This window comes from Rhamphochromis sp. 'chilingali', assembly GCF_963969265.1.
Source record: "Rhamphochromis sp. 'chilingali' genome assembly, chromosome: 8".
Taxonomy (NCBI): Eukaryota; Metazoa; Chordata; class Actinopteri; order Cichliformes; family Cichlidae; genus Rhamphochromis; species Rhamphochromis sp. 'chilingali'.
Window position 1 is genome coordinate 12,498,955 of NC_137935.1, and position 23,298 is coordinate 12,522,252.

A 23,298-nucleotide genomic window follows, 5' to 3' on the forward strand; every position below is an offset into this window, starting at 1 on the left:
TCATATGCGTGGTTTTATTTAATTTTAAATGTCAGTTTAAAGCAGTTTGGAGCTGAGATATTGAAATAATTGTTTAAACGATTTTCTTTGAGTATTTTTTTTGCGCCTTGTATTTATTTTCTATTTATTTATATTATATCTATATGATCTATTTATATTTTCTATTGTATATTTTCTTCTATTGTGTTATTATTATTATTATTATTATTATTATTATTATTATTATTATTATTATTATTATTATTATTATTATTATTATTATTATGAAATAGGTTATAGACCATAACATTAGTTCTATTTCATTAGATTTTATTCCCACTCCGAGTATTGGCTCTTGCTCTTTGCTATTGCTGTTTAACCTGCAGTATAGAAACGTTTTATACACAAGTTTTCAGGTCAATTAAGTCTGGTCACCCTGTCTTCTTGTCCCGATCAGCTAAATCGGTTGCATCGGTGCTCCGCTTCTCCTCATTGTTCTCTGTAATCGATTGGTTTCGCCTTTCTGTTCCTCACACGTGTGTGTGTGTTTTGGAGGAAAAGAAAGATGGCTGCGCCCTCGAGTGAAGTGCAACTTGTTCCTGCCAAAAAGCCCCCAGGTAACATTAATTTCGTCTGTAAATTAATTCATATAGAAGAAATTCTGTTTCGTGTGAGTGTTTTGTAGACATGCGGTTTCCGCAACGAAAACAGATATGGCTATAGTACAAACAAGAAAGTGAGTAGCGCGTCCAGCTTGTATGACGTTAAGTAGATAAAAGAGGTGTTCATTATACATTTACGTGGTAAAGCATTTGTATATTAACACTAAGCATCCCATCCACGTTTACACTTGTCGATGTGACTTCCTGAGATCGCTGCTGAGTGTCTGCAGAGAAACATTTCAGATATAGAAATTTCTCTGATGCCTTGTAATGCGTTGGGTTTATAGGTGCTGCACACGGTATCAGTCTGTGAAGGTTCTCAGTCATCCAGGTCATCGTAGTCTAAGGAGTTTCCCAAGCTCCTTAGACCACATGGTATCAGATTTTACCCTTAGAAATAAATGTAGATAGTTAAATGTTCGGGTCAGCTGTCCGGATTTGTACTGGTCGCACACCGGCTCACTCCTTGGCGGCCGCTTATCGGGGCCTGGAGCCTGGGGCTCGCTCGGGCCACTTCGGAGGTGGGGTCTCGGTCACTCAGGCACGGCTGGCTGCCGGCGGAGCTCACGGGCGCGTCACTGCAACTCCCCCTGGCTTCTGCTCCTCGGCTGCTGAGTGAGCCCTCATCTGGGACTCTCCTCAGCTCTTACTGGGACAGTGGCGCGGCTGCCCCTCTGTTGGTCTTCCTTGGTCTCTTGTGTTCTGGGGGCCTCTGGATGTCTGGAGTTTTGATCTCCTCCATACCTGCTTCATACCCTGGAGGACGGGGCTGTGGCTCCCCACACTCCCTAGCAGATCGTTACATGGAGAAACCTTTGGCATGCTGATCCACACAGGTATGCACACAGGTGTACACACGGGTATTCACAGACGCGGACTACAGCTTTCTTGGCTGCTGCCTCAAAGCACATTGTGCGCTGTCTATCTTGCGTGCTGCACAATATCGTTTATTATTTAGTATCTACTGATATCTACTGCTAGCTAGTTTGTGATGGTGCCGTTTTTTTTATTATGTTGCTCTTTGTTGTTTGCTTTCTCTTCTGTTTTTTTTCTCCATACAGGTGATCCAGGTGTTTTTTTTTGTTTTTTTGTTTTTTCTTTCTTTCTTCCCCCCCTTCTCACCGTCTCTTCTCCCCTTTGGTTTTCTTTCTATCCCTCTCTTTTTTTCATTCTTTCTCCCTGTCCTATCCCCCAGTCATGTCTGTCCCGTTTGTAGCAACTGAAAATAAAATAAATTCATAATTATAATAAAGGTCAATCAAATGGACCAATATGGCAAGGCCATGATGATCCACTTGGTAAAATAAATCCGCTTGGCATCTTTCTTGGCCTTAAGACAACAATTCTGATGGCTAAAGATCCAAATGGGACACAAAAACAAAACAAAACAAAAAAAAAACACAACCCAGCGGTTTCCACCTTGTGTTTGTAGGCCTTGACAATGGTACGCCTACTTCTTTCAGAGTGTTCTTGATTTGGTTAGATGTTATCAAGTTGTGTTTCCTTAAAAGTTTTGTCACTCATCTTGCCAAGAAGAAATTGCCTCTTCTTGAAACGACAGATTTAAATGAAAAGTTGATGCATGACTGCACAAATTTTAGAGCTGTTTCATCCCAGCACTAAGGTGATCACTCAGAGTAGCTTTGTATTGATTTGCTGTGACCTTTATCTTCAAGAAGATAAGTTGGCCTATTGCATGTCAGGAAAATGTTCCTACAGAATGGGAAAAAAAGCTAATTCATCACTTTAAGGCAAAAGGTTTTTGCATTTTTTTTTAAAATATGCCACATTTCTAACTCAATGTCAAATCTATTGTTAAAAAATTTAGGAAAATAAAGTGTTCTTTAGTATAAGGACAAGTAATAGTCAGTGTCAAAGTTGAATAATTATATGGTAATGTTGTATGTCTTGAGCCAGTGATCATTTCTTTATGTTTTTGCTGTAAGGGAGCCATATTTTTTTGTAATTTTTTAAAGTGGACTTGAGCAATAGTTCTCCAGGTTTTTTTGAAGGTCTTTCAAAGTTTTTGTTTAGGACATTGTTCGCTTATTCATTGTCTCTGTCGATTTTCAGAGGAATGTTTTTTCTCTCTTTTGTTTAGCCACTTAACACAGACCTCTGAATCATTCAAGCATGAAAAGGTCACCAAACTCAAGAGATGAGCCAGTGTTGTGTCTATACATAACAGATATTTAAAATTCTGTTATTAGGGCCTTTGCTATTAGCTATTTATTAAAAAATGTTTGCACATTTTAAACAAATTGCTGCACCAATGTCACACTTTCCTAGAAACTATAAGAAGGCGAAGGGCAGCTCAAAACTTTCGAATGATACTGGACATTGTGACTGTAATTCTGGCTCTAAACTTCCCCAGTTTTCAGTGTTTCTGCAAGTTCAATGAGTAATAGAAAACTAAACTGAAAAAATTCCAAACATAAGAGAGCACATAATGCAACTTCTTTAACCTCCTAAGACCCAAACTCTCCCAAAGCATGCATTTTTAATTTCTCTTTGATATTTGGGCATATTGGCACCCGATGAATGTAAAAACAAAGAATTACCAGATTTTTTTTTAACCTTATTTTTGTTTCTGAGAAAAATGAGAGCCCTATATAAGGATATTTGTTTAAAATTTCGATAGAACAGTGGCAGTAAAATGTCCTCGTAAGTGGAGTAAGGCCCTTGTAGTGTAAAATTGAGTATTTTGATCTAAATAACCCAAAATGTGATGTCCACATATGTGGACGCCAGGTCCTAGGAGGTTAAAGCACTGTTTAAAATTAAAATAAATTCTAAATGCAGTTATTTGAAAATAATTAAAATACTCCATGTAATAGAAAACAGGACAAAGATATGATATCAGATTTAAGATATGCACATTTTAATTACTGTCAGCAACGCTTTTAATAAAGTTTTTGAGAAGGGCATGTTTCCTGCTGTGTTGAATTGCTTTTATTAAAAATACTCTGTAGAGACGGACTCCTGTAGTTTCTTTTTAAGGCAAAAACTGGCGTATTGCTTCACTTAAAGTCTAGTTTTGTGATAACTTTAGTGAACTTTCTATACAGACCTAGGTACATTATATATGCTTCAGACTGTGTTCACCGCATTGCTAACAGGTCGATAATTTAACTTTCTCTTTTTAGCTCGAGGACCACGGCGGGTAGCCAATCAAATTCCAGATGAAATCCTCCAAGACCCTGAGTTACAGGAGGCAATCAAAGCCCTGCCTGCGAATTACAACTTTGAGATCCACAAGACAGTTTGGCGAGTGAGACAAGCAAAATCTAAGAGAGGTGAGTTTCTGTTACATCCTATTTGTTTTTTTTAATGTTTTTTTGCATAAACTTTTAATGGAAACAGAATCTGTAGTTGAATTCCACAATGTTACAATTCTCACATTCAGTCTGAGTACAGCTGTGCCCTCACCCAGATTCACAAATGCCTAAATTGCTTGTGCTATAAGCTTTTAAAATGCATGGCAGGCTTCTGATTTAACTGCTGAATTGGGTCAGAGTTTGGATGAAGTTATTTGGACGTAAAGGATCTGTAGCTATCTTTTACACAGCCTGGGATTTCATAAGAGAAACGGTTCTAATATGTAGCCCAAATTATTGGCCAGCGTGAGCAGAAATGATGCTTTTCTTGAACAATATCTGTTCCATATCCTGACACGAGCAACTGTGCATTGCGCCCTCCTTTATTTTAACTGAAAAATATTTGTTTTATGTCTGTTTCATTTCATTGTCAGCTTAACATACGACTAATATTACCTAAAGGTTTATGAAACAATTCCACAAAGAAGAATTTTCTTTTGCTTTACTGCTGTTTTGAAAGCTTTTAGAACGTGTGGGAAGCAGAGCATTGAACATTTATATACAGAAATACCATGCATGCATGCTTTCATTCAAAATGTTGTCCCTGGGTGCATCTGTGCTTTGACCTAGTTTGAAGACTTTATTGTTCAGTTGTTAACGTGTAAGATTTATACAGGTTTATCCAGTTTGGGACAAGCGAAAAAGGTTCCCTTCATCATCCACAGTTACTGTCATTAAAATCAGCATCAGTGTAGGGAACTGAAGAAAATACATCAACACAAGGTCCGCATGCCTTCAGATGTAATATACATGCTGCTGCATTTAGCTTCTCATGTGTGGGCAGCAGATTCAGGCTGTATTGGTATAAATTATAAAAATTAAGTTGGAACAGCATCCAGCCTATGATCCTAAGTTGGAGTGTCTCATTGAGTCTTTTATGGGTGGATGCAATAGCCTCAAAATGACATCAGATATTTGAAGGAAATTCGCAGCAGGGATATTTCTGATGATATAGGAAAAAAATACTGAACAGTGTTATTTTTTTATCGGTCAGCTAGAGCTGGGCGATAGAACGAGAACGATAACGATATGTATCGCGATATAACTTTTACTCGATAGAGAAATTAAGCTATCGCGATAGACCTCGCCGCTCTTGTCCTCTTAAAAAAAAAAAAAAAAAAGGTCAGCCGATCCAAATTCAGTAGCGCAGAGCCGAACCAATCACAGCCGCAGCGTCACGTCGCGTGACTTGTTAGGTACAGCACAAGTGCCAAGCCGCACGTGTGTTTGTTTGGGAAGCAGCCAGCGGGTAATGGAGCCAGCGCGTAATGGAGGAAATGAGTGTGCCGACTAGAAAAATCAACCGAGCGTGACCGAAGAGAAAACAGATGATGGTTCCAATGCCGGAGAGATTGTCAAACGGAAGAGCCATAGAAGTTCCGTAGTGTGAAGGTATTTCGGCTATTTCAAGTCTGACAAAAAACAGAGTAGCGTGCACTGTAAATTGTGCCGAAAGAAAGTCTGGAAATACAATAAACTGGTGCATGCGTCACACTGTGCGCCACGTTATTGTTTCGGTGAAATGAATTTCTACAATACTGTTACTGTTAATTGTACTCTCTGCAGTGTTTAAATGCTTACATATACACAGTTACTGTCCGTCCACACATACGACTCGGTTCTGCTTCTATGCCCCAGCTTTGTTTACTTTTTCCCACCGAGGCTTCTAGACTTCTGATTGGCCAACATTTCTGCACGGTTAGGAATCTAGCGCCACCTGCTGCTTTGGCATGTTCATAGCAGCGTTTTCCTTCATTTCTGCCTTTATGTGTGGACGGGATTATTTTTTAAAACGAAAACGGAAAATCTCCGTTTTCAAAAATACCCGTGTACGTGTGGACGTAGCCTCAGTCTCTGACTGGAAGCGCTAATTCGTCATTCGGCTTTTGTCAGACTAAAGTAACTGTTAAAACTGTTTGAAAAGCTAAGCTATACAACAAGGAGAGATTGAGAATTTCCTTTTAGTTCTCAGTTTATTTGATATTGACAAAAGTTAGTCAGTTTTGTCTGTTCTTCTGTAAAACAAACTAAGATTTATTTTTAGAATTAATATTTTATTTCTAAGTGGAATTGACAATTTAGTCTGTTTCATTTGTTCTATTTTGAAACTTAAACGCTTTAGCGGCTGCCTTTTGTGTAGTTTGCAATATTTGCCTTTATTTATCTGGAAAAAGTCTCATGTTCCTTAAGTACATCTACCCTGTTGAACTTATTATGGGAAATAAATATTTAAAAACAAGCTGCTGATAATTTCACATTTTACTTGTGAGCAACGGCACATTTAAATCTTACAAATATAGTTATTTGGCTTATATCGTGATAGATATCGTTATCGCCTGAAATGAAAAAAACATATCGTGATATGAAAAAATCTCATATCGCCCAGCTCTACGGTCAGCGCAACCTCATTTCACAGTCACTTGTATTTATACCTGCTAATAAGGCGCAGGAAGCTGCTACGGTATTCTCTTGAACGCTAGGTGTCACCACTCGGATAATATCGCAACATAAGTGCTGATAGAAGTAATCAAAACTAGAAACCAAGACTTTGAGTGTTTTTTGCAAAGTTTTCAAACTGTTCCATTATCTCCCTTTGGCTGTCTGTATGTTTCTGATATCAATAAAATGGTAGTAAAAACATGATCGTACACTCGTGTCTTCCACCTTGCTGTGGCAGCCATAGTGCAAGGTTACAAAAATCGAAAGCTGCATAATGGCCCCATTACATGACAGTGGTGATGCAGCATAGTCAAATATGAGAACAAAAGTAGCCTAGGTCATGTTTTCCCTGGAAATTTTAAGTAAATGTATAACTGCTTAACACTTCCACAATGACTAAAGTAATTAACTTGTTAGGAGAATGCACAATATTGTCACATCATAAAACTGAGAAATATTTTCTGCCTATGATTTTGTAGCTTTGGTTGAACTTTTTAACCAGTTGCTTAAAGCCCTGCTTTTCCATCATGTAACCAAATCTGTAATCTCCATCCACATTTGCTCTTCCTGTCATATGGAGTAATTTGCAAAGCGCTGTGCTCTGTTGGAGGCTGATGAAGTAGTTCCCTTTTTACTAAGTTTTTATTGGAGGCTGAAACACAGCTCTCGCTCTTAGATGTGTCTTGGTTAGTGTTATTGTCGTGTACTATGGAACATGACACATGGCATTGCTATATCATTGATATCACCTTTATATCATGTAAATATGTATATTACACCTCTGATTTTACTTCTTACTGACCATCTTTACCCTTGATTCTGTTATAAAAGTGTAATGTTGTAAGTCCATGCTAATAAAAGATCTATGCTGTGTGAAAAGTGTTGCTGGGATCAAATATAGGGATTTAAGTTTCTATTAAGAATATGGTTTAAACAACTTGCAAAAAATTACATTGTAGTTTGTTTGCATTTCACCGGGTGTCTGAACTTCTCATAAACAGCAGTTGCAGATACATTCAGTTCTATCAGTGCTTAGTAGGTTAGCAACAAATCTAATGGTAAGGTTTTTAATTTTTGTTTTCCTGAAAATGCAAATTGTGCTTTGTGTGCATTGTACTCTATTCAAATTTAAATGAGTTGTTGCACACAGACAATTTAGAGATTAAGATTGCCAGTCAAAAATGTCAATACTTTTTTCTCTTACATGCTTTCACATACAGACTTGTGGTTTTACCATCATGCATTGCTGCATGTATCGTCTGACTTTTCCCGATGCCAGTTTTTCTAGTGCAGCGGTATAGGAATAATGTGTCAGTATTTGCTTCCAGCCTAAAAAAAAAGATCCTTCACTAATATACATGTCAAAATGTGTATTTTTTCTACTCCTTCATGCTTTGGGTAGTAGTATGCAGATGGCATGCCAAGAGGATATAATTTTTTTTTGTCCCCGTGGGGAGTGTTTGTTTTATTGCAGCCTGCTTTCTTTGCTTTTTCTGTTAAGTGACTTCTTTTTATCAGAGCTTCTGTCTCTGAACTGTGAAAAGGGCATAACTCACCTCATCACCCCCGTCTCTCTTTGTTCCTCTTTGTGTCCATCTGTTTCTTTGTCCTCCTTTGAACTCTGCAGTGGTCTCATAGTGTTCTTTTAAAACTGAGAACTGAGCATCATACCATAAAATTTTATTTTGGTTCCCCAGCCTCTTTTTTTTTTTTTTTTATAAATCTAATCTGTTATGCAATTTTCAGAACATTTTTGTTCTTCAGCAACTTTGGCTGTTGGCTGTCTTCTATCATAATTACATCATACATTAAATGAAAACAAAGGCAAGTGAACAATTTAGTTTTTCAGCAACTTTAACTTCTGCTGTTGCGATTGCATCATCCGTTCACTTAAAATAAAGACCCAAAAAGTAATAACAGGTCATATTAACTTGGTGACTTGAGGCAACTATGTCTTTGGTGTTGAGTTTCAAGTATTATATTTATAAAATTAAATAGATAAGAATAGTTCATTTTCTAACTTTGGTTAGGAAATGGATTGAAGCAGATGATTTATTGCTCAGTATAAATTAACTCCTGTATGTGGATCCTGGTAATTATTTTTGCATTGTGTTAAATGTGATTTTTTTTTTTTTTTTTGATGGGGGTAAAATACTAGTTTCCATGTAAATAAACATGTAAAAAAGCCAGAGATAATTAAATGAGTACATTTGACATTTTCTTTTTGATGTTTGCGTGAGCTACAAGAATTAAGTGAAGCATTTAACACCATCTTTTAGTTTCTACAGTAATCTTCCATGTTGCAGTTAGAGGCACGCTCAAGCAAAATAGGATAATATCTTAAAACTAACAATCCTGGTTTCATTGCAGTCATTAATTTTCTAAACTTTAAAATTAGGTTATGAATTAATTTTGAATTATAATCACAAACAATGTTAGCTTCACATTCGGGCTTATGTGGAATTCATGGTACTGTGTTTATGTCTATTTGTATTTACCTACACAGATACAAGGATTATATGCATGTAAACTAGTCCTTCAGAAAGACAACAGCACTTAACCCAACAGGAATTATGCGATGGGCAGCGTAGCAGGTTGAAAACTGGGCCTGGGCAGCAAAAGGAGCATAGGTCACCACCTAAAGAGAGAAATGTAAAAAACCTGATATCCAAGAACGGCGTGAGAAGCTTAGAGACTCCAGCAGACATTTTGCATTGTTTTAACTTGAGCTCTTTGTATGTTTTGCCTGTTGTCTTTTCCGTGGCTGGCTGAAGGACCAACAATTGCAAAAGCGAGATGAGGCCTAAATTCAAAAAGCCTTTAAAATTCTTTTTGTACATCTCTGTCCACCTTTTTCTACATTCTCCATGAAAGTTGTTGGGTAGTAGTGATTGAAGTCAATAGTGAGCATTTGTATTTCTTTATCTATGAAGATGGGCAACTATAAAACACATTATTAGGTGTCAATGATCAGAAACTCCTTAAAGCACCAGTATACAGTCCGCATTGGTCGCTTTGTGCACTGTTGCAACATCATAACGCAGTCACTTATATTAATGTCTGCTGTTCAGGCACAGGAAGCTGCAGTATTGAACTAAGGAGTTTTTTGAGGTCTTTAGACACATCTCTCACTAGTTTTCCTACCAGGCTTCTTCTATACTAAGTGGCTCTCTTTGAAGATTATACTTCTCACTCCAGTTCTTGACACTCGGATATGCTGTGATAACTTTGTATGTCCATTGCTTGCTTTGTGAACAATTCTTTTTCTCAAGTCTAAACTAATTTCTTCTTTTTTGGCATAATGCTTTCTCAAGTGAAAGCTCAAACCCTTTATCTTCCAATTTACACAAAGTATAATCTTCAGTTTTAACTTGATTTTCCAAGCTTGTGTATTGCGAAATTAAATCACATCATTATACAGCAGTGATCTGTGCTACGGCTCAATAAAAAGGTTATGTTTTTTTTATTGTTTGCAAATAAAAACACTTAATACTTTATGGAAAAAAAACCCCACTTTTGAACAAAAGTTTGCAAACAAACTACATTAACTGAGCTGCAATAGTGATGTGAGAATGTATTGAGAGTGAAACAGCGGAAAATTGAGGCTTGGAGGTCTCTTTGCAGCCTTGAGGGTATAAACATAAAGGTACAGGACAATTCAGGGCCATCTTAACCACGCTTAGGCAAAAGATTAATCAAAAAGAGGATTTTTAACTTGATGATTTGGTATTTGCTTTCCAAACCTAAACTGGACCTGGTTCAACAGGAGTGGGGCCTGATAGCTGAAGCAGTCACCTCTTATTGTACTACTGAAAACTCCAATGCAATAATATGGATCAATGAAGACTTTCTGGCCTGGTTTTTTTTTAAAGAAGAAGCAAAGAAACTAGAAACAAATAGCAGAAATATGATTCATCTTTCTATGTAGTTTCTTTTAGTACTCCAGCTGCAGCATTTTTGGATTAATTAGAGGCCACTCAAATAGCTTTTGGTCATCATTAGAACAAGGAATTACAGTAGTTCAGACTAGAAAAGAAGAATAATTTCACAAGATGCTCCCAGAATTCACAATGTTGCAGGAATAAAAAGTCTAAAGAGTAACCCTTTGGGTCACAGCAACTTATTTTGTCATTTTTGGCTGTAAAATTGCACAAAAATTCTCATCTTTTAGGAGTATAAATTTTCTCTCGAGCCAAGAGTCTGTCATCTGACAAGGGATTTAAAAAGAGTTATTTGAAATAAATCATTTCATTGTAAGGAAGTCATCTAAAAGTGGTGTACATTTCAAATAACTGACAATTTGTCCAGGGCGTTTTGATGAGAGGAAAAGTCTCAGAAACATCCAAAATTTAATCAGTGGATCTGCAGGTATGCTTGGAACCGTTGTTGTCACAGTGGATGAGCCCATAATCATAAAGAGATTTTGCCTGTTAAATTCAAGGCATACCGGGAAATTGAAAAGCTGCTGGACATTTATATAAAACACCAGCATGAATCCATTTGTGCTGGAAGTGACTTTGGAGGATAAAGATATTCTTTTTTACTTGATCTGTTGATATCATTGTTGAATTAATGACTAAATCAGATATTTATATTTGTTACTGTTTGGTCCAGATATTTTGAAGTAGACAACAATATCAAGGTGATATACTTATTTTTTGTGACTGTAGGCAAGTTCATTTCTAGAGAATTATTTTGCAATTAAATTTTTGTTTAAAAGTTTTTTTTAATTCCTTCCCCAATTAAAAATGTTTTTTTTAAATACTAAATACAAAATAAATGCCAACTTAAAAAGTACAAGATGTCCATTCCTCTTGTCTGAACAGTTTTTGCCTTTATTGAAGGGATGACACAGAGTTCTCACACAGAGGAATTGTGCTCATTGTGTTCAAATTCAATGTTTCTTTCTGTCTTCCATTTACTCTTCACACACTTAGACAATTCACACACCTATTACACTGTAGGTATAAATGAATCTGGGGAATTCCCAGCAAAATAAACCATTCTGCTACTACAACTCCAGTGGTGTCTCACTACAATAAAGCAGCAGTAAAATATAAGCAGTCTTAAGAGTTGCACTTTAAATACAGTTTACATAAATTTAATGACTTTACAGCTCTCAATAGTACAAGAAATTACAGCTTTAATAAATCTGAAACCATATCATTTGCTGAGGACCATGCCATTGTGCCCAAGGTTCTGGTTAACAGTACTCCGTCTTACAATGTAGCTGCTTGGGTTGTCATGGTAAACTGGTAATATCTGCTAAATTAACACTGCTTAGCTAGTCAAAGTGAAAACCAAGATGCTCTCTGTGGGCTGGGGTTGTAGCACAAACTTAAATTAATTGTTTATTGTGAAGAATAGCTGCTCAAATTATGACAAACCTTATACCCACATACACCCACATAGTTAGTCATTCCCTCATCATCAATCATCAATGGAAGACACTCTTAGTACTGCTGACCACTGCGTTAATGGCAGTGCCAATAGAGGGCAGATCACACAAATCAGTCACCAGATTAATCACTTGCTATGTATATACTATTAGTCAACAATATTTTTTTTATGCTTAATCTAAGCTTTACATACCTCAGCTTAATCTAAGATATGTAAAACTGTACCAGTAAAAGTGCTATTTCAATATGAAGTGGGCAAGTCAGATGTGTTATAAAAACTCATGAAAAAACTTTATTTTGTTTCCTATTTTTAATACTACTCATCTTGGAATTTAACATTATACTGTACAGATAGAAACACAGGGACATCTCATATAATCACATGTATACAACATGTTTTTTTTTTTTTTATGGGATAAACCCAGTCTATGGTGTGTTTTTATCCTTCTGGTCAGGTCTGTTGTTGTGAAAACTTCATGTAATCTTTGGCTTTGTTCATTCTCTCTGCCATCCACTGATAAATTGGTCTTTCCAGCACTTTCGCAGTTTGCCTCCTACTTTTGATTGTTAACATAATCCCACGTGTAGCTTTTTAGTTACCTGTGCAGCCATTAGTGTTGCAACAATAGGTATACAAAATTAGATGATTGTTGATTGACATTTCACTCATAAAGGGGATGTTTACTTTCTTTCCTATTGAGAAAGTTAAGAAAGGGGCATGTATATATGAACTGCATTTTTATTTAGCCTTGTAATATACTTATTTGATCGCTTATATTGGCCACATGGTTGGGTTGTTACTCTTATTTGGTCAAGAATGTCCAAACGAGAGCAAGAGGGAAGTGGCAGGATCTTTATGTAACACAACAACATGCATTCACACAGCCTAACACACCTCTTCTATCTGACTCACCTTTCATTTGATGGAGTAGATGGAGAAAGCTCTTCGTTTCTGTCAGCTGTGGCAGAGGTGTGGTCTGAAACCTTTCTCTGTTAATAAACTTGGCCTTTCCTGGGTAATGACCTGCCTCTCACAGCCTGCATGACACTTGGTGATCCCTTAACCTTTCATCAGCAAGAACTTCTCTGACTCTTTCTCCTTAGAACTGCTCTATCTATCACTCCATCTCATGACTATTCACTTTCAGCCTGCTCAGTCTTTTATTTGTCCCAGCTTTTATTGTTTAATGCCGTCACTGGCGCCGAAGTCTTGAAATGGTTTCAGGGCTAGTCATCTGAAAACATTTCTACACTGAATTCAAGGTCTTCGAGTTGTAATTCTCCACTGAGACATTGATGGATTTATTGAACTAAGGTGTGACAGAGTTTGACGGGAAGAAAATGTCACGGTTGATTGAAATAACGCCTTTGTTCCCAGATACTCGCTCAGTGTGTCAGACTTGGTGGCAGAGACTTCACACTGAACTGTTGAAGTCTTGTGCCTGCATGTCTGCAATATTAACTTCCACAAAAGGTATAAATAAAAAAGAAAACAACTGACAGGAGATATTGCTAGTATACAAACAGTGTAGACTAATATAATCCCAAACAGCAAACTACTGTAGCCAACACCTGTGTTTCAGAATTTTCAGACAGACATATACACACACAAAAAAAATCCTTTGTTACCATCACAGGTACACATTTTTCCTGATTTTTAGAATATCTATACGTCTTTCAGCATCACAGTCAGCCTTTGCTGTAATATAAATAGAAAATTGGTTTCCAAGCATCTTAATAACAGATTAAATGTTTGCATCCTTTATCCAGACAAACTGTCGGCTTCTCAACTCATTTTTTTTTTTTTTTTTAAATCACTGAAAATCGTTTCTCTTTGAGTTTGCTTCTGCTGATGTCAGCATGTTAGCTTTTTTTGCTTTGTGAGGAAATGATAGGATTAATGTAACTGGAACATCATTGGATTCTTAGTGAATTATGTAGGAAACGTACTGCAAAAACACCACAGCCTGTTTGTCAAGAAATCCCAGTTTCAATTTGTAGTTACTTTGTTTTCCAAGTAAATCCAAGTATATTTGCCCTGTAACCAGTAATCACAGTCCACAACTGTTTCTAATATAGCTGGCAAGTGGCTGGGATATATTTTGAATATAAATGTTGTGTTGTTGAAAACAAAATGATAAGAATTTGTATATTGGTGTCATTGTTTTTAACATTAAAAAAATGTCACAAAAACAGATACAATTGACATTTTATTGATTTTTATGCTTTTGCTTCTTAGGTTTGGTATATTTCTAGTTTAAAAGCTTACAAAATGTTCATTTAAGCTAATTTATTTCAGTCCCCTTTGGACTTGTGTCTAGTATGATGTCCAGTCATCATTATTGAGAAAACAAAAAAAACACTTCAAATTTCCTTGTCTATGACAGAGTACATTTAATAAAAGTGTCTGCTTTCTAGTGGCTAAGAATCTCTCATATAACACTGATTTGTCTTATTTATTTTTTAAAAAATGAATATGCATGAACGTGTTTCATTTCACTGATTGCAGCCAGAGAGCAGTTTAAGAAGAGGGGAGAAAAAAAAAGCCCAGAGATTGAAATGAGACACTAGGCACTTTGGTAAATGTTGCCCTATCATCTCAGGTGGTGTAGCATATCAGTAGAGGTATCGGTGCAAATTAACTGATTCATTTTATCTTCAGTGCTCGCAAGTGCAAGTGTTTTGCTCGCATTTGTTACAGAAAGACTGGAAACTAACTGAATTGTTGTCTTTAAATGTTTTTAAAACTAAACTCAAAGGCCTACAGGCTGCCTCAATAATGTGTAATTGTTTTGTGTAATTTTAACTTTGTTTGTTCGTATGTATTTGTCTTGAAATGTGCTGCCTCTTGGCCAGGACTCCCTTGAAAAAGAGGTCTTTGATCTCAACGGGACATTCCTGGTTAAATAAAGGTTAAATAAAAATAAATAAAAATTTGGGAATAAATTTAATGTGTGCAAACAAATACTCGACTTAAAAGTATTAAAAAAAAATTAAACTCCACCAGTCTTTCTCTCTCTCTTTTTAAAAAAAAGAAATGGTTAAAAACACAAAAACAATTTGCCGATCATTTGTGTCATAAGTTTCCCCTTTATATATGTCAGCCTTCAAACTCATACACATATTTGCAGACAGCAAATACACAGGATTGTGGCATAGACAGTGAATCCAAGTAAGGAATGCAGGTGAACATAAAGATATTGTTTTGCTGGGGTAAAAAAACAACCTCAGGCTGTGTAAAAATGAGAGCCTTTGTAAGTAAAAAAAGCCTTAAAAAGAGTTATTTATCACAACACCTGTTCAAGCATCAACCTGTAGAAAAGTGATTTTTCTTTTCTTCAACCAGTCATATCCACCCACCTTGTGGGGGAAAAAAAAAGAAAAGATCTAGTAGCAGGCCTTGAGCTGCAGAGACAGACCTGGGGTTATTGGTTTGGACTATATTTCCAACAACCTGTCACCCACAAAAATAAACCAAGAGCACTACTGTGGAGAGAGGACAAATCCTATGAAATGTCACTGTTTGCTGTCAGTGGAGCACTCTGAACCAGAAGCAGCAGCTATGTATAGCTGTACAGTTGAGAAAGTATCAAATAACATCTTGTCATCCCTCTAATGCAAGCATGTAACTTTTCTATTTGTTTTCTTTCTCCGGTCTCTCTCCAGTTGCTTTGCAGCTTCCAGAGGGCCTGCAAATGTTTGCCTGCATCATCAGTGACATCATTGAACGGTAAGCCACATTTAAAAAAAAAAAAAAAAAAAAAAAAAATGATTTCATACTTGCTTGAAAGATAATTTCAATCTCAGACTTCCCACCCATGTGTTGTGTTGTGGTTTTAAAAGCCATTCTAACTTTGCACTGTTATAATTTGCACTTGTTTGCCCCATGCAACTAATTTCTGTGTTCACCTTTCTGTCAGATTTGAGAACAAATTTAGATGGATTTGTTTGGAAAGCTGCAGTTAGCTTATTTAAAGCCTAAAGTTAGCTCAATAGGTTTTGGGGAATAAATACCTAAATTGTGCTTCGATAAACCATCACAGTGGACTTGAAATGAATAATCAAGATGGTGGAATTTCAGTTAGCCATTGCTTTTTTTTTTGTCTATAATTTGTCCTATTTCGTAGATGGTAGACCATATAAACATGACTATAATTGTAGTTTATGTGGTGGAGAAAGGTCAAAGTCTCCACTTCAGTCATATCGTGTTTGATCCAGAGGCAAAACAACAAGTGTCGTTGTCAAAGTACTTATGCACCAGTGTGTAGATGTTCACACTCTGTTTTGTGTGATTTCTCTACATCAAAGTTTTAGAATGCAAAGTTAGCACAGCATCGAGGTCCACTGTAACCACTTCATAAGAAAATATCCATACATTCTCTTCCACTTACAGCTGGTGTAGAAACCAGCATCATGTCCACTTGGTATTGGAGAGCAACAGCCTTATCATAATTCCCCACCTTTGACTCAATCAGAGATTCTAAGGCATTACTCAGGTTTAGGACAGAGCAGATAACAGCCTCCCTTGCTCATAGCCCACAGCGGAGGAGGGAAGCGATATTATTCTTGTTAATTACAGTGCGTTTCAGCCTGCATATTCCCTATTACACACCAGCACTCAATCACACAGACACCACAACTTTTTTTCCCCCCTCCATCCCACAGTGAGCAGTGCTTAAGCAATAATGTCCACTAGACCTAATAGTTTGTCTTTGAAGCTACCCTGTGGTTTACCCTGCTCTCTGCTAAATAAAATTGGTTATTCAATGTTTAGGAAAACACAAATCATAAAGCACACTCAAGTGAGAGCACTGCTTTGGAATTTGTTAGTATAAGTGTCTTCTTTAAGAAAATGACTTATGATTAAACACTCGGAGTGGATTCCTTTCATATGTGTTTAGCCAGTGGCAGCTTCATTATGTTATGGGCAAGATAAAGAAGAGTTGTAGGATTTACCATAAATTTTTCAGGCAGGGTGCACCATTATTATGGTTTTCACAATTAGACATACTTTATATTATTATTGCAAAAAACTCTTTGCTAAAATGTGTTTCTGCTTTACGTCGTTTCCATTTTCTGTTCTGACACCATCATTTTTGTTCATCATTTCTCCTGCTGTATCATTCTCCCTCTATCCAGACTCCGGCTTTATCTTTCTGTCATTCTCTTTACAGACATTTCTTACTTTTTTATCACAAGAAAGATGATAGTGAAGTTTTGATGATAGGATCTGATCTTATCAGTCGTATTGCTATCAGACTGAGAGCTGCTACTGTGTGCTTCATGAAATTTAAACCACACAGCTATATAGTCCAGTTATATGTTCAAGTTATGACTGTTCATCATAAATCTACCAAATCGGCCACATCTCTTCTAATGAGAGCAATTAGAAGACACTAATTGCTTTTCTCGCTGTCTTCTACCTCGTTCTCTATCTCTTGTGTCTGTGTATTTTTCACCCCCTCCTCACCATCCACATTTGTCTTCCAGGCTGCAGAGTACAACATGGTTCTCACGGTTTTCCTTCATTAGGTTCTGCGCTATAGTTTCCCTGCCTCCAGAGACTTTTTCTTCTATCTCTGCTGTCTTAGTAGGAATTTCAGCTCCATACTTTCCAGATTTAACAGATGGGTTCTTTGATTACTGGATGAACATCAGAGCCTGTTCAAAGTACTGAGTATATGCCATCTTTCCAACAGATTGACAAGTTGACAAGTATCATTTGAGTGCATCGACTTATTTTGACATAGTCTTCTCTGCAAAATCTTAAAAAAAAAAACGCTCTCAACGATGCTCATCCATGTTGGTCACAAGGAGCCCAAAAATGCGATTTGTCTTAGGTTTCAACGTTATTGCAGTTTGACTTCTATTTTTTTTGGCCATTATTTGTAGTGGTCAGGTACTACAAGTCTACAAATTCCTCTGGTGCACATGCCGGACATGCCGTTAATGTCACATTGCAATGAGTTTACATTTACATTTCACATTTCTTCTTCTGTTAGGTAGAGTAAATATGATGGATATCTTCATATTTACAAAACTCGGGTTAAATGTTCGCTTATGTTGAGAATGATGACCAGAATTCATAAAAAGTTGTGAAGAATAGGTACTGTTTTGTTTTGTTTTGTTTTTTTAACTCTGACTTTTTTAATATCTCATCTCACCCTGAGAGGCAGGGCTTAGCTGTGGCTGACTCATAAGTACAGAGTCACCATGAATCTGTCAGTTTTTCTATGTCTAAATAGGAAACTGGTGATTCCCAGAAGTCATTTAATAGCACACAAGAAGTCCACTTCCCTATATAGCGATATCCTGATCTGGCTGACTGAGAATCTTCTTAGACATACTTTGTTTTAATTATGTGATAGCCACAAGGCTTTTTGGATCAAACAATTAATCTAGGAACCGTCATCTGGGGGCTCCTTAGGGTATAATCTTTGATCCTGGTGTGTCGATACTCTGTATAGTAATTGGAGCATTTGTAAGGTGGCCATGGTTTAACTCTTTTTTACTGCTGCAACAACCTTGTGCCCAGCAATTACGTACAGTCACGATAAAGGTCTTAAAATTGCAATATAACCTGAAATCCCTCTATAGCAATTACAATTCGGGACAAATGTTTTATTGATCGGAATTCTGCAAATCACCATAAGCATCCTAAGATGAATCTAGGACAAAATTAGATGAATGACAAGAACCTTTAGAAGTTTGCACAGCTTGCAGCTGACCTCATGTCACACAGCTTATGCTAAAGGCTACCAGAGGTCTCACAGGGCAGCTTTGCCATCACCATCACTATCACCCCTGTACTCGTGAGACGGGGCTGAGGTCCATATGAAAATGGGGATGAAAGGCCTAAGCTGCCCTCAGAGTAAGAAGCTTCAGCTGGATGGACTGCTAAGTCTTAATGAGGACAAGCTGCTCTGAATTATGGCCATTCCCATGGCACAGTTAATAGACTTCGGCCAAAACTGTATTAATGCATACTTTTAGCTTGCCCCACTGTGACTGTAAAAGAGTAGCATGACAATTCATAGATGGATGGATGGATGGATAGATAGACACAGCACCACAGACTACAGTGTCTAAAACACCTTAAAAATATTGCTATATTACATGTTTCTGAATGGTTCAAAAGAATTAAAGCCCAACAGTCAACAAATCAGAGACAATAGTGAATGAATAGAACTTAGATGAGATCTGTACCTAGAAATGTTAATGAATGAATGACTCACTGCTCTCTGATAGAGTTAACAGATCAGCCAGTCTCATATGTACCATGAACAGTGGTGTAATTTCCACTGGGGATTGGTGGGCATATCCGTCTTAATGTTCAGAATGGTATTTTTGTCCCTCCTCCAACGTTTAGAGTTTCCGTTTGGCTCTAGTATTAAAATCTATTTAAACATTATCCTCTTACTGTCCTCTTAAGGCATTATACAAGGTGAGATAGACTATATATTGGCACATTGTCTTTGGCGTAGGATCTTGGAGTTGTAATCAACCTAAGAGGAAACCAGCTTGTACTATTCAGGGCTGAAAACTGTTGTTCCCTCATGTGCATTTTGTAATGTAATTTATTCAGAACATCTTAAAAGGTGGTGTTAGAAAATTAAAAGGTCTTTGTACATATACAGATATTATTTATATTAGTTATTTGCTAATATATTGATATTGACATGTATGATGACCAATAAATGAAAATATTAAAAATAAAGAAGAGATCTTAGAAACACCCTTCAGCTATGTTACAAGTACTGATATTGCATAGTTTGTTCACTATAGGGCAGTCTGCATACCTGTTGGCAGCGTGTATTTGGAACGTCACCAACACAACAACCAGTGGAGCAGAGCATAAACGAGTAATTAACAACTCATTGTGACCTTAAAACACATAACTTTTAAACCACATTGGAATATTATCTCAGTAAGGACTCATAAATGACTTCACATGACAAATATTAGGGAAGTCTGTTTTAAAGTTTTGTGTGTCTGAAAGAAAAGAAAATATGGGCTTATATATTAGATTTTTAAATCATTATATACAGGGAGTGCAGAATTATTAGGCAAATGAGTATTTTGTCCACATCATCCTCTTCATGCATGTTGTCTTACTCCAAGCTGTATAGCCTACTAAAGCCTACTACCAATTAAGCATATTAGGTGATGTGCATCTCTGTAATGAGAAGGGGTGTGGTCTAATGACATCAACACCCTATATCAGGTGTGCATAATTATTAGGCAACGTCCTTTCCTTTGGCAAAATGGGTCAAAAGAAGGACTTGACAGGCTCAGAAAAGTCTAAAATAGTGAGATATCTTGCAGAGGGATGCAGCAGTCTCAAAATTGCAAAGCTTCTGAAGCGTGATCATCGAACAATCAAGCGTTTCATTCAAAATAGTCAACAGGGTCGCAAGAAGCGTGTGGAAAAACCAAGGCGCCAAATAACTGCCCATGAACTGAGAAAAGTCAAGCGTGCAGCTGCCAAGATGCCACTTGCCACCAGTTTGGCCATATTTCAGAGCTGCAACATCACTGGAGTGCCCAAAAGCACAAGGTGTGCAATACTCAGAGACATGGCCAAGGTAAGAAAGGCTGAAAGACGACCACCACTGAACAAGACACACAAGCTGAAACGTCAAGACTGGGCCAAGAAATATCTCAAGACTGGTTTTTCTAAGGTTTTATGGACTGATGAAATGAGAGTGAGTCTTGATGGGCCAGATGGATGGGCCCGTGGCTGGATTGGTAAAGGGCAGAGAGCTCCAGTCCGACTCAGACGCCAGCAAGGTGGAGGTGGAGTACTGGTTTGGGCTGGTATCATCAAAGATGAGCTTGTGGGGCCTTTTCGGGTTGAGGATGGAGTCAAGCTCAACTCCCAGTCCTACTGCCAGTTTCTGGAAGACACCTTCTTCAAGCAGTGGTACAGGAAGAAGTCTGCATCCTTCAAGAAAAACATGATTTTCATGTAGGACAATGCTCCATCACATGCGTCCAAGTACTCCACAGCGTGGCTGGCAAGAAAGGGTATAAAAGAAGAAAAACTAATGACATGGCCACCTTGTTCACCTGATCTGAACCCCATTGAGAACCTGTGGTCCATCATCAAATGTGAGATTTACAAGGCGGGAAAACAGTACACCTCTCTGAACAGTGTGTGGGAGGCTGTGGTTGCTGCTGCACGCAATGTTGATGGTGAACAGATCAAAACACTGACAGGATCCATGGATGGCAGGCTTTTGAGTGTCCTTGCAAAGAAAGGTGGCTATATTGGTCGCTGATTTGTTTTTGTTTTGTTTTTTAATGTCAGAAATGTATATTTGTGAATGTGGAGATGTTATATTGGTTTCACTGGTAAAAATAAATAATTGAAATGGGTATATATTTGTTTTTTGTTAAGTTGCCTAATAATTATGCACAGTAATAGTCACCTGCACACACAGATATCCCCCTAAAATAGCTCAAACTTAAAACAAACTAAAAACTACTTCCAAAAACATTCAGCTTTGATATTAATGAGTTTTTTGGGTTCATTGAGAACATGGTTGTTGTTCAATAATAAAATTATTCCTCAAAAATACAACTTGCCTAATAATTCTGCACTCCCTGTATTGTCATTAATTTAAAAAAAAAAAACCTCTCTGTATAAATTCTGTATCAGTTAGGTTTTATTATCAGAATGCAACATTTTTTGGCCACGCTAATCCCAATCATATGTTGACTTTGTTGTATCTGTAGAAAATAGAGCTCTTTAATAGTGGCCCGTTGTAGTTTCCTACAACACTCTGCAAATGTTGACATAGCTATGTGAATTCACAGATGCGAAGTGAGCAAAGAAAAGCTTTCAAAGCAAAAGAGAGACTTGTTTAGAGGCAGCAGTGAAGTATGTCCTGTCACAGTTCAATGCGTTTTTTTTGCCTTTGACGGTATGCCAGCTGTCTCGTTCTAGGTTTTAAACATACTTTCATGAACTTAAAACACTATTTACTTCAGCTGCTTTTCTGACAGTGTATGACTATAAAGAGACAAGGAAAAAGCATGTGTATCTCCTATACATGGAATTTACACACAGCTTCTGTTGTTAACAGCTGAAATGAAAAATGAAACATTCAGTTTTTTGTGTCTGAACACAAGGTTCTTATACTATATATTAATCGCAAAATATAAAATAGAACAATTCAAACACATCCATTATATAATTTTGTTTGTGCCTAATTTGTAAAAAGGTCTTCCGATAAAGCAGTATTTAAGTGTGTGCTTCAATCTGATGAAATAATGAACAATTCTATTATTTTTTGTATCCAACAAACATTTGATTTTTATTAATATTCATTCAATTCATTGATATTAATTGAATTAAACTAGGGGTGGGTTTTGATAATCGATTTATCGATTAAAATCGATTCTGGCTTGAATAACGTGATATCGATTCATTAAAATCCTGAATCGATTTTTTAATATTAATTTATTTTGCCCGAAACACCAGAATCTCAGGTTAAACCTCACAAAATTTCAAGAACCACCAAACAGCTAAAACAGTAAATGAGAGCAGGTACACAGATTCTGCACAAAGATGTAAACACAAAGCGCGACCCGCCGATGGATCAGAATCAGTGAGATGTCGCCTTTCTCACCTGACGGCATGGACACGGTCGGGGCTGAAAGCAGACAGCTCGCTGATTCTGATGTTTCGGTGGGTCCGAGCTTTGTGTTTACGCCTTTTTTGCGCTGGTTCTAAAGCTGTTAGTTTTATCTCTCTCCAAACATTATTGACCGAACCAGCTGCGAAAGAAGATCCAAACTACGCTTCACAAAAACATCGTCATGAATTCACTCTGACTTTTGCTGTTTTGTTTCCACCACACTTCATGCACAGGTCTCTCTCTCTCTCTTTTGCCACTCTACAATAGTAGGAGTGGCAAAATCTACAGTTTGGTACATCATGAGAAAGAAAGAGAGTGGTGGTGAACTCAGCAATCCAAAAAGACCTGGATGCCTAAGAAGACAACAGTGGTGGGTTATTGCAGAATCGTTTTCATGGTGAAGAGAAACCCATTGACAACAGCCAAGCAAGTGAAAAACACTCTGCAGGAGGGAGGTGTATTGAAATCCAAGTCTACCACAAAGAGAAGATCGCACGAAAATAAAAAGGGTTCACTGCAAGGTGCAAGCCTCTCATGAGCCTCAAGAATAGAAAGACTAAGTGAAAGGTTTGTAGCTTGAACCTATTCCCTGGAACGTTAAAGGCAATATAATTACACAGCAAGCAAGACACGAAGTAGGCAAAGTTCTTCTTGTTACTCATGCATGAAGGAGACCTGCCTGGAGCCAAGTGTCGTTCCACCACTTGACCTCCGTCAGACTCTCAGCCAGGTTCCCCATAGCACTCCTTTTATTGTGGTTACATGAATATGCATAGGGTCATTAACATATGACGTCTAC

At 37.3% G+C, this 23,298-nt stretch overlaps 1 protein-coding gene across 1 annotated transcript in view; it reads left to right on the top strand.

Annotated features, from left to right (window-relative positions):
• Positions 1-493: 493 nt before the first annotated feature.
• The window catches only part of dph1 (diphthamide biosynthesis 1), a 71,686-nt gene continuing 48,881 nt past the window's right edge, over positions 494-23,298 (top strand). Inside the window, exons 1-3 of the mRNA XM_080889555.1 lie at positions 494-596; positions 3,788-3,937; positions 15,523-15,586. Coding sequence (XP_080745681.1) covers positions 545-596; positions 3,788-3,937; positions 15,523-15,586 — 266 coding nt within the window. The 5' untranslated portion in view covers positions 494-544. The remainder of the gene's footprint in view (positions 597-3,787; positions 3,938-15,522; positions 15,587-23,298) is intronic.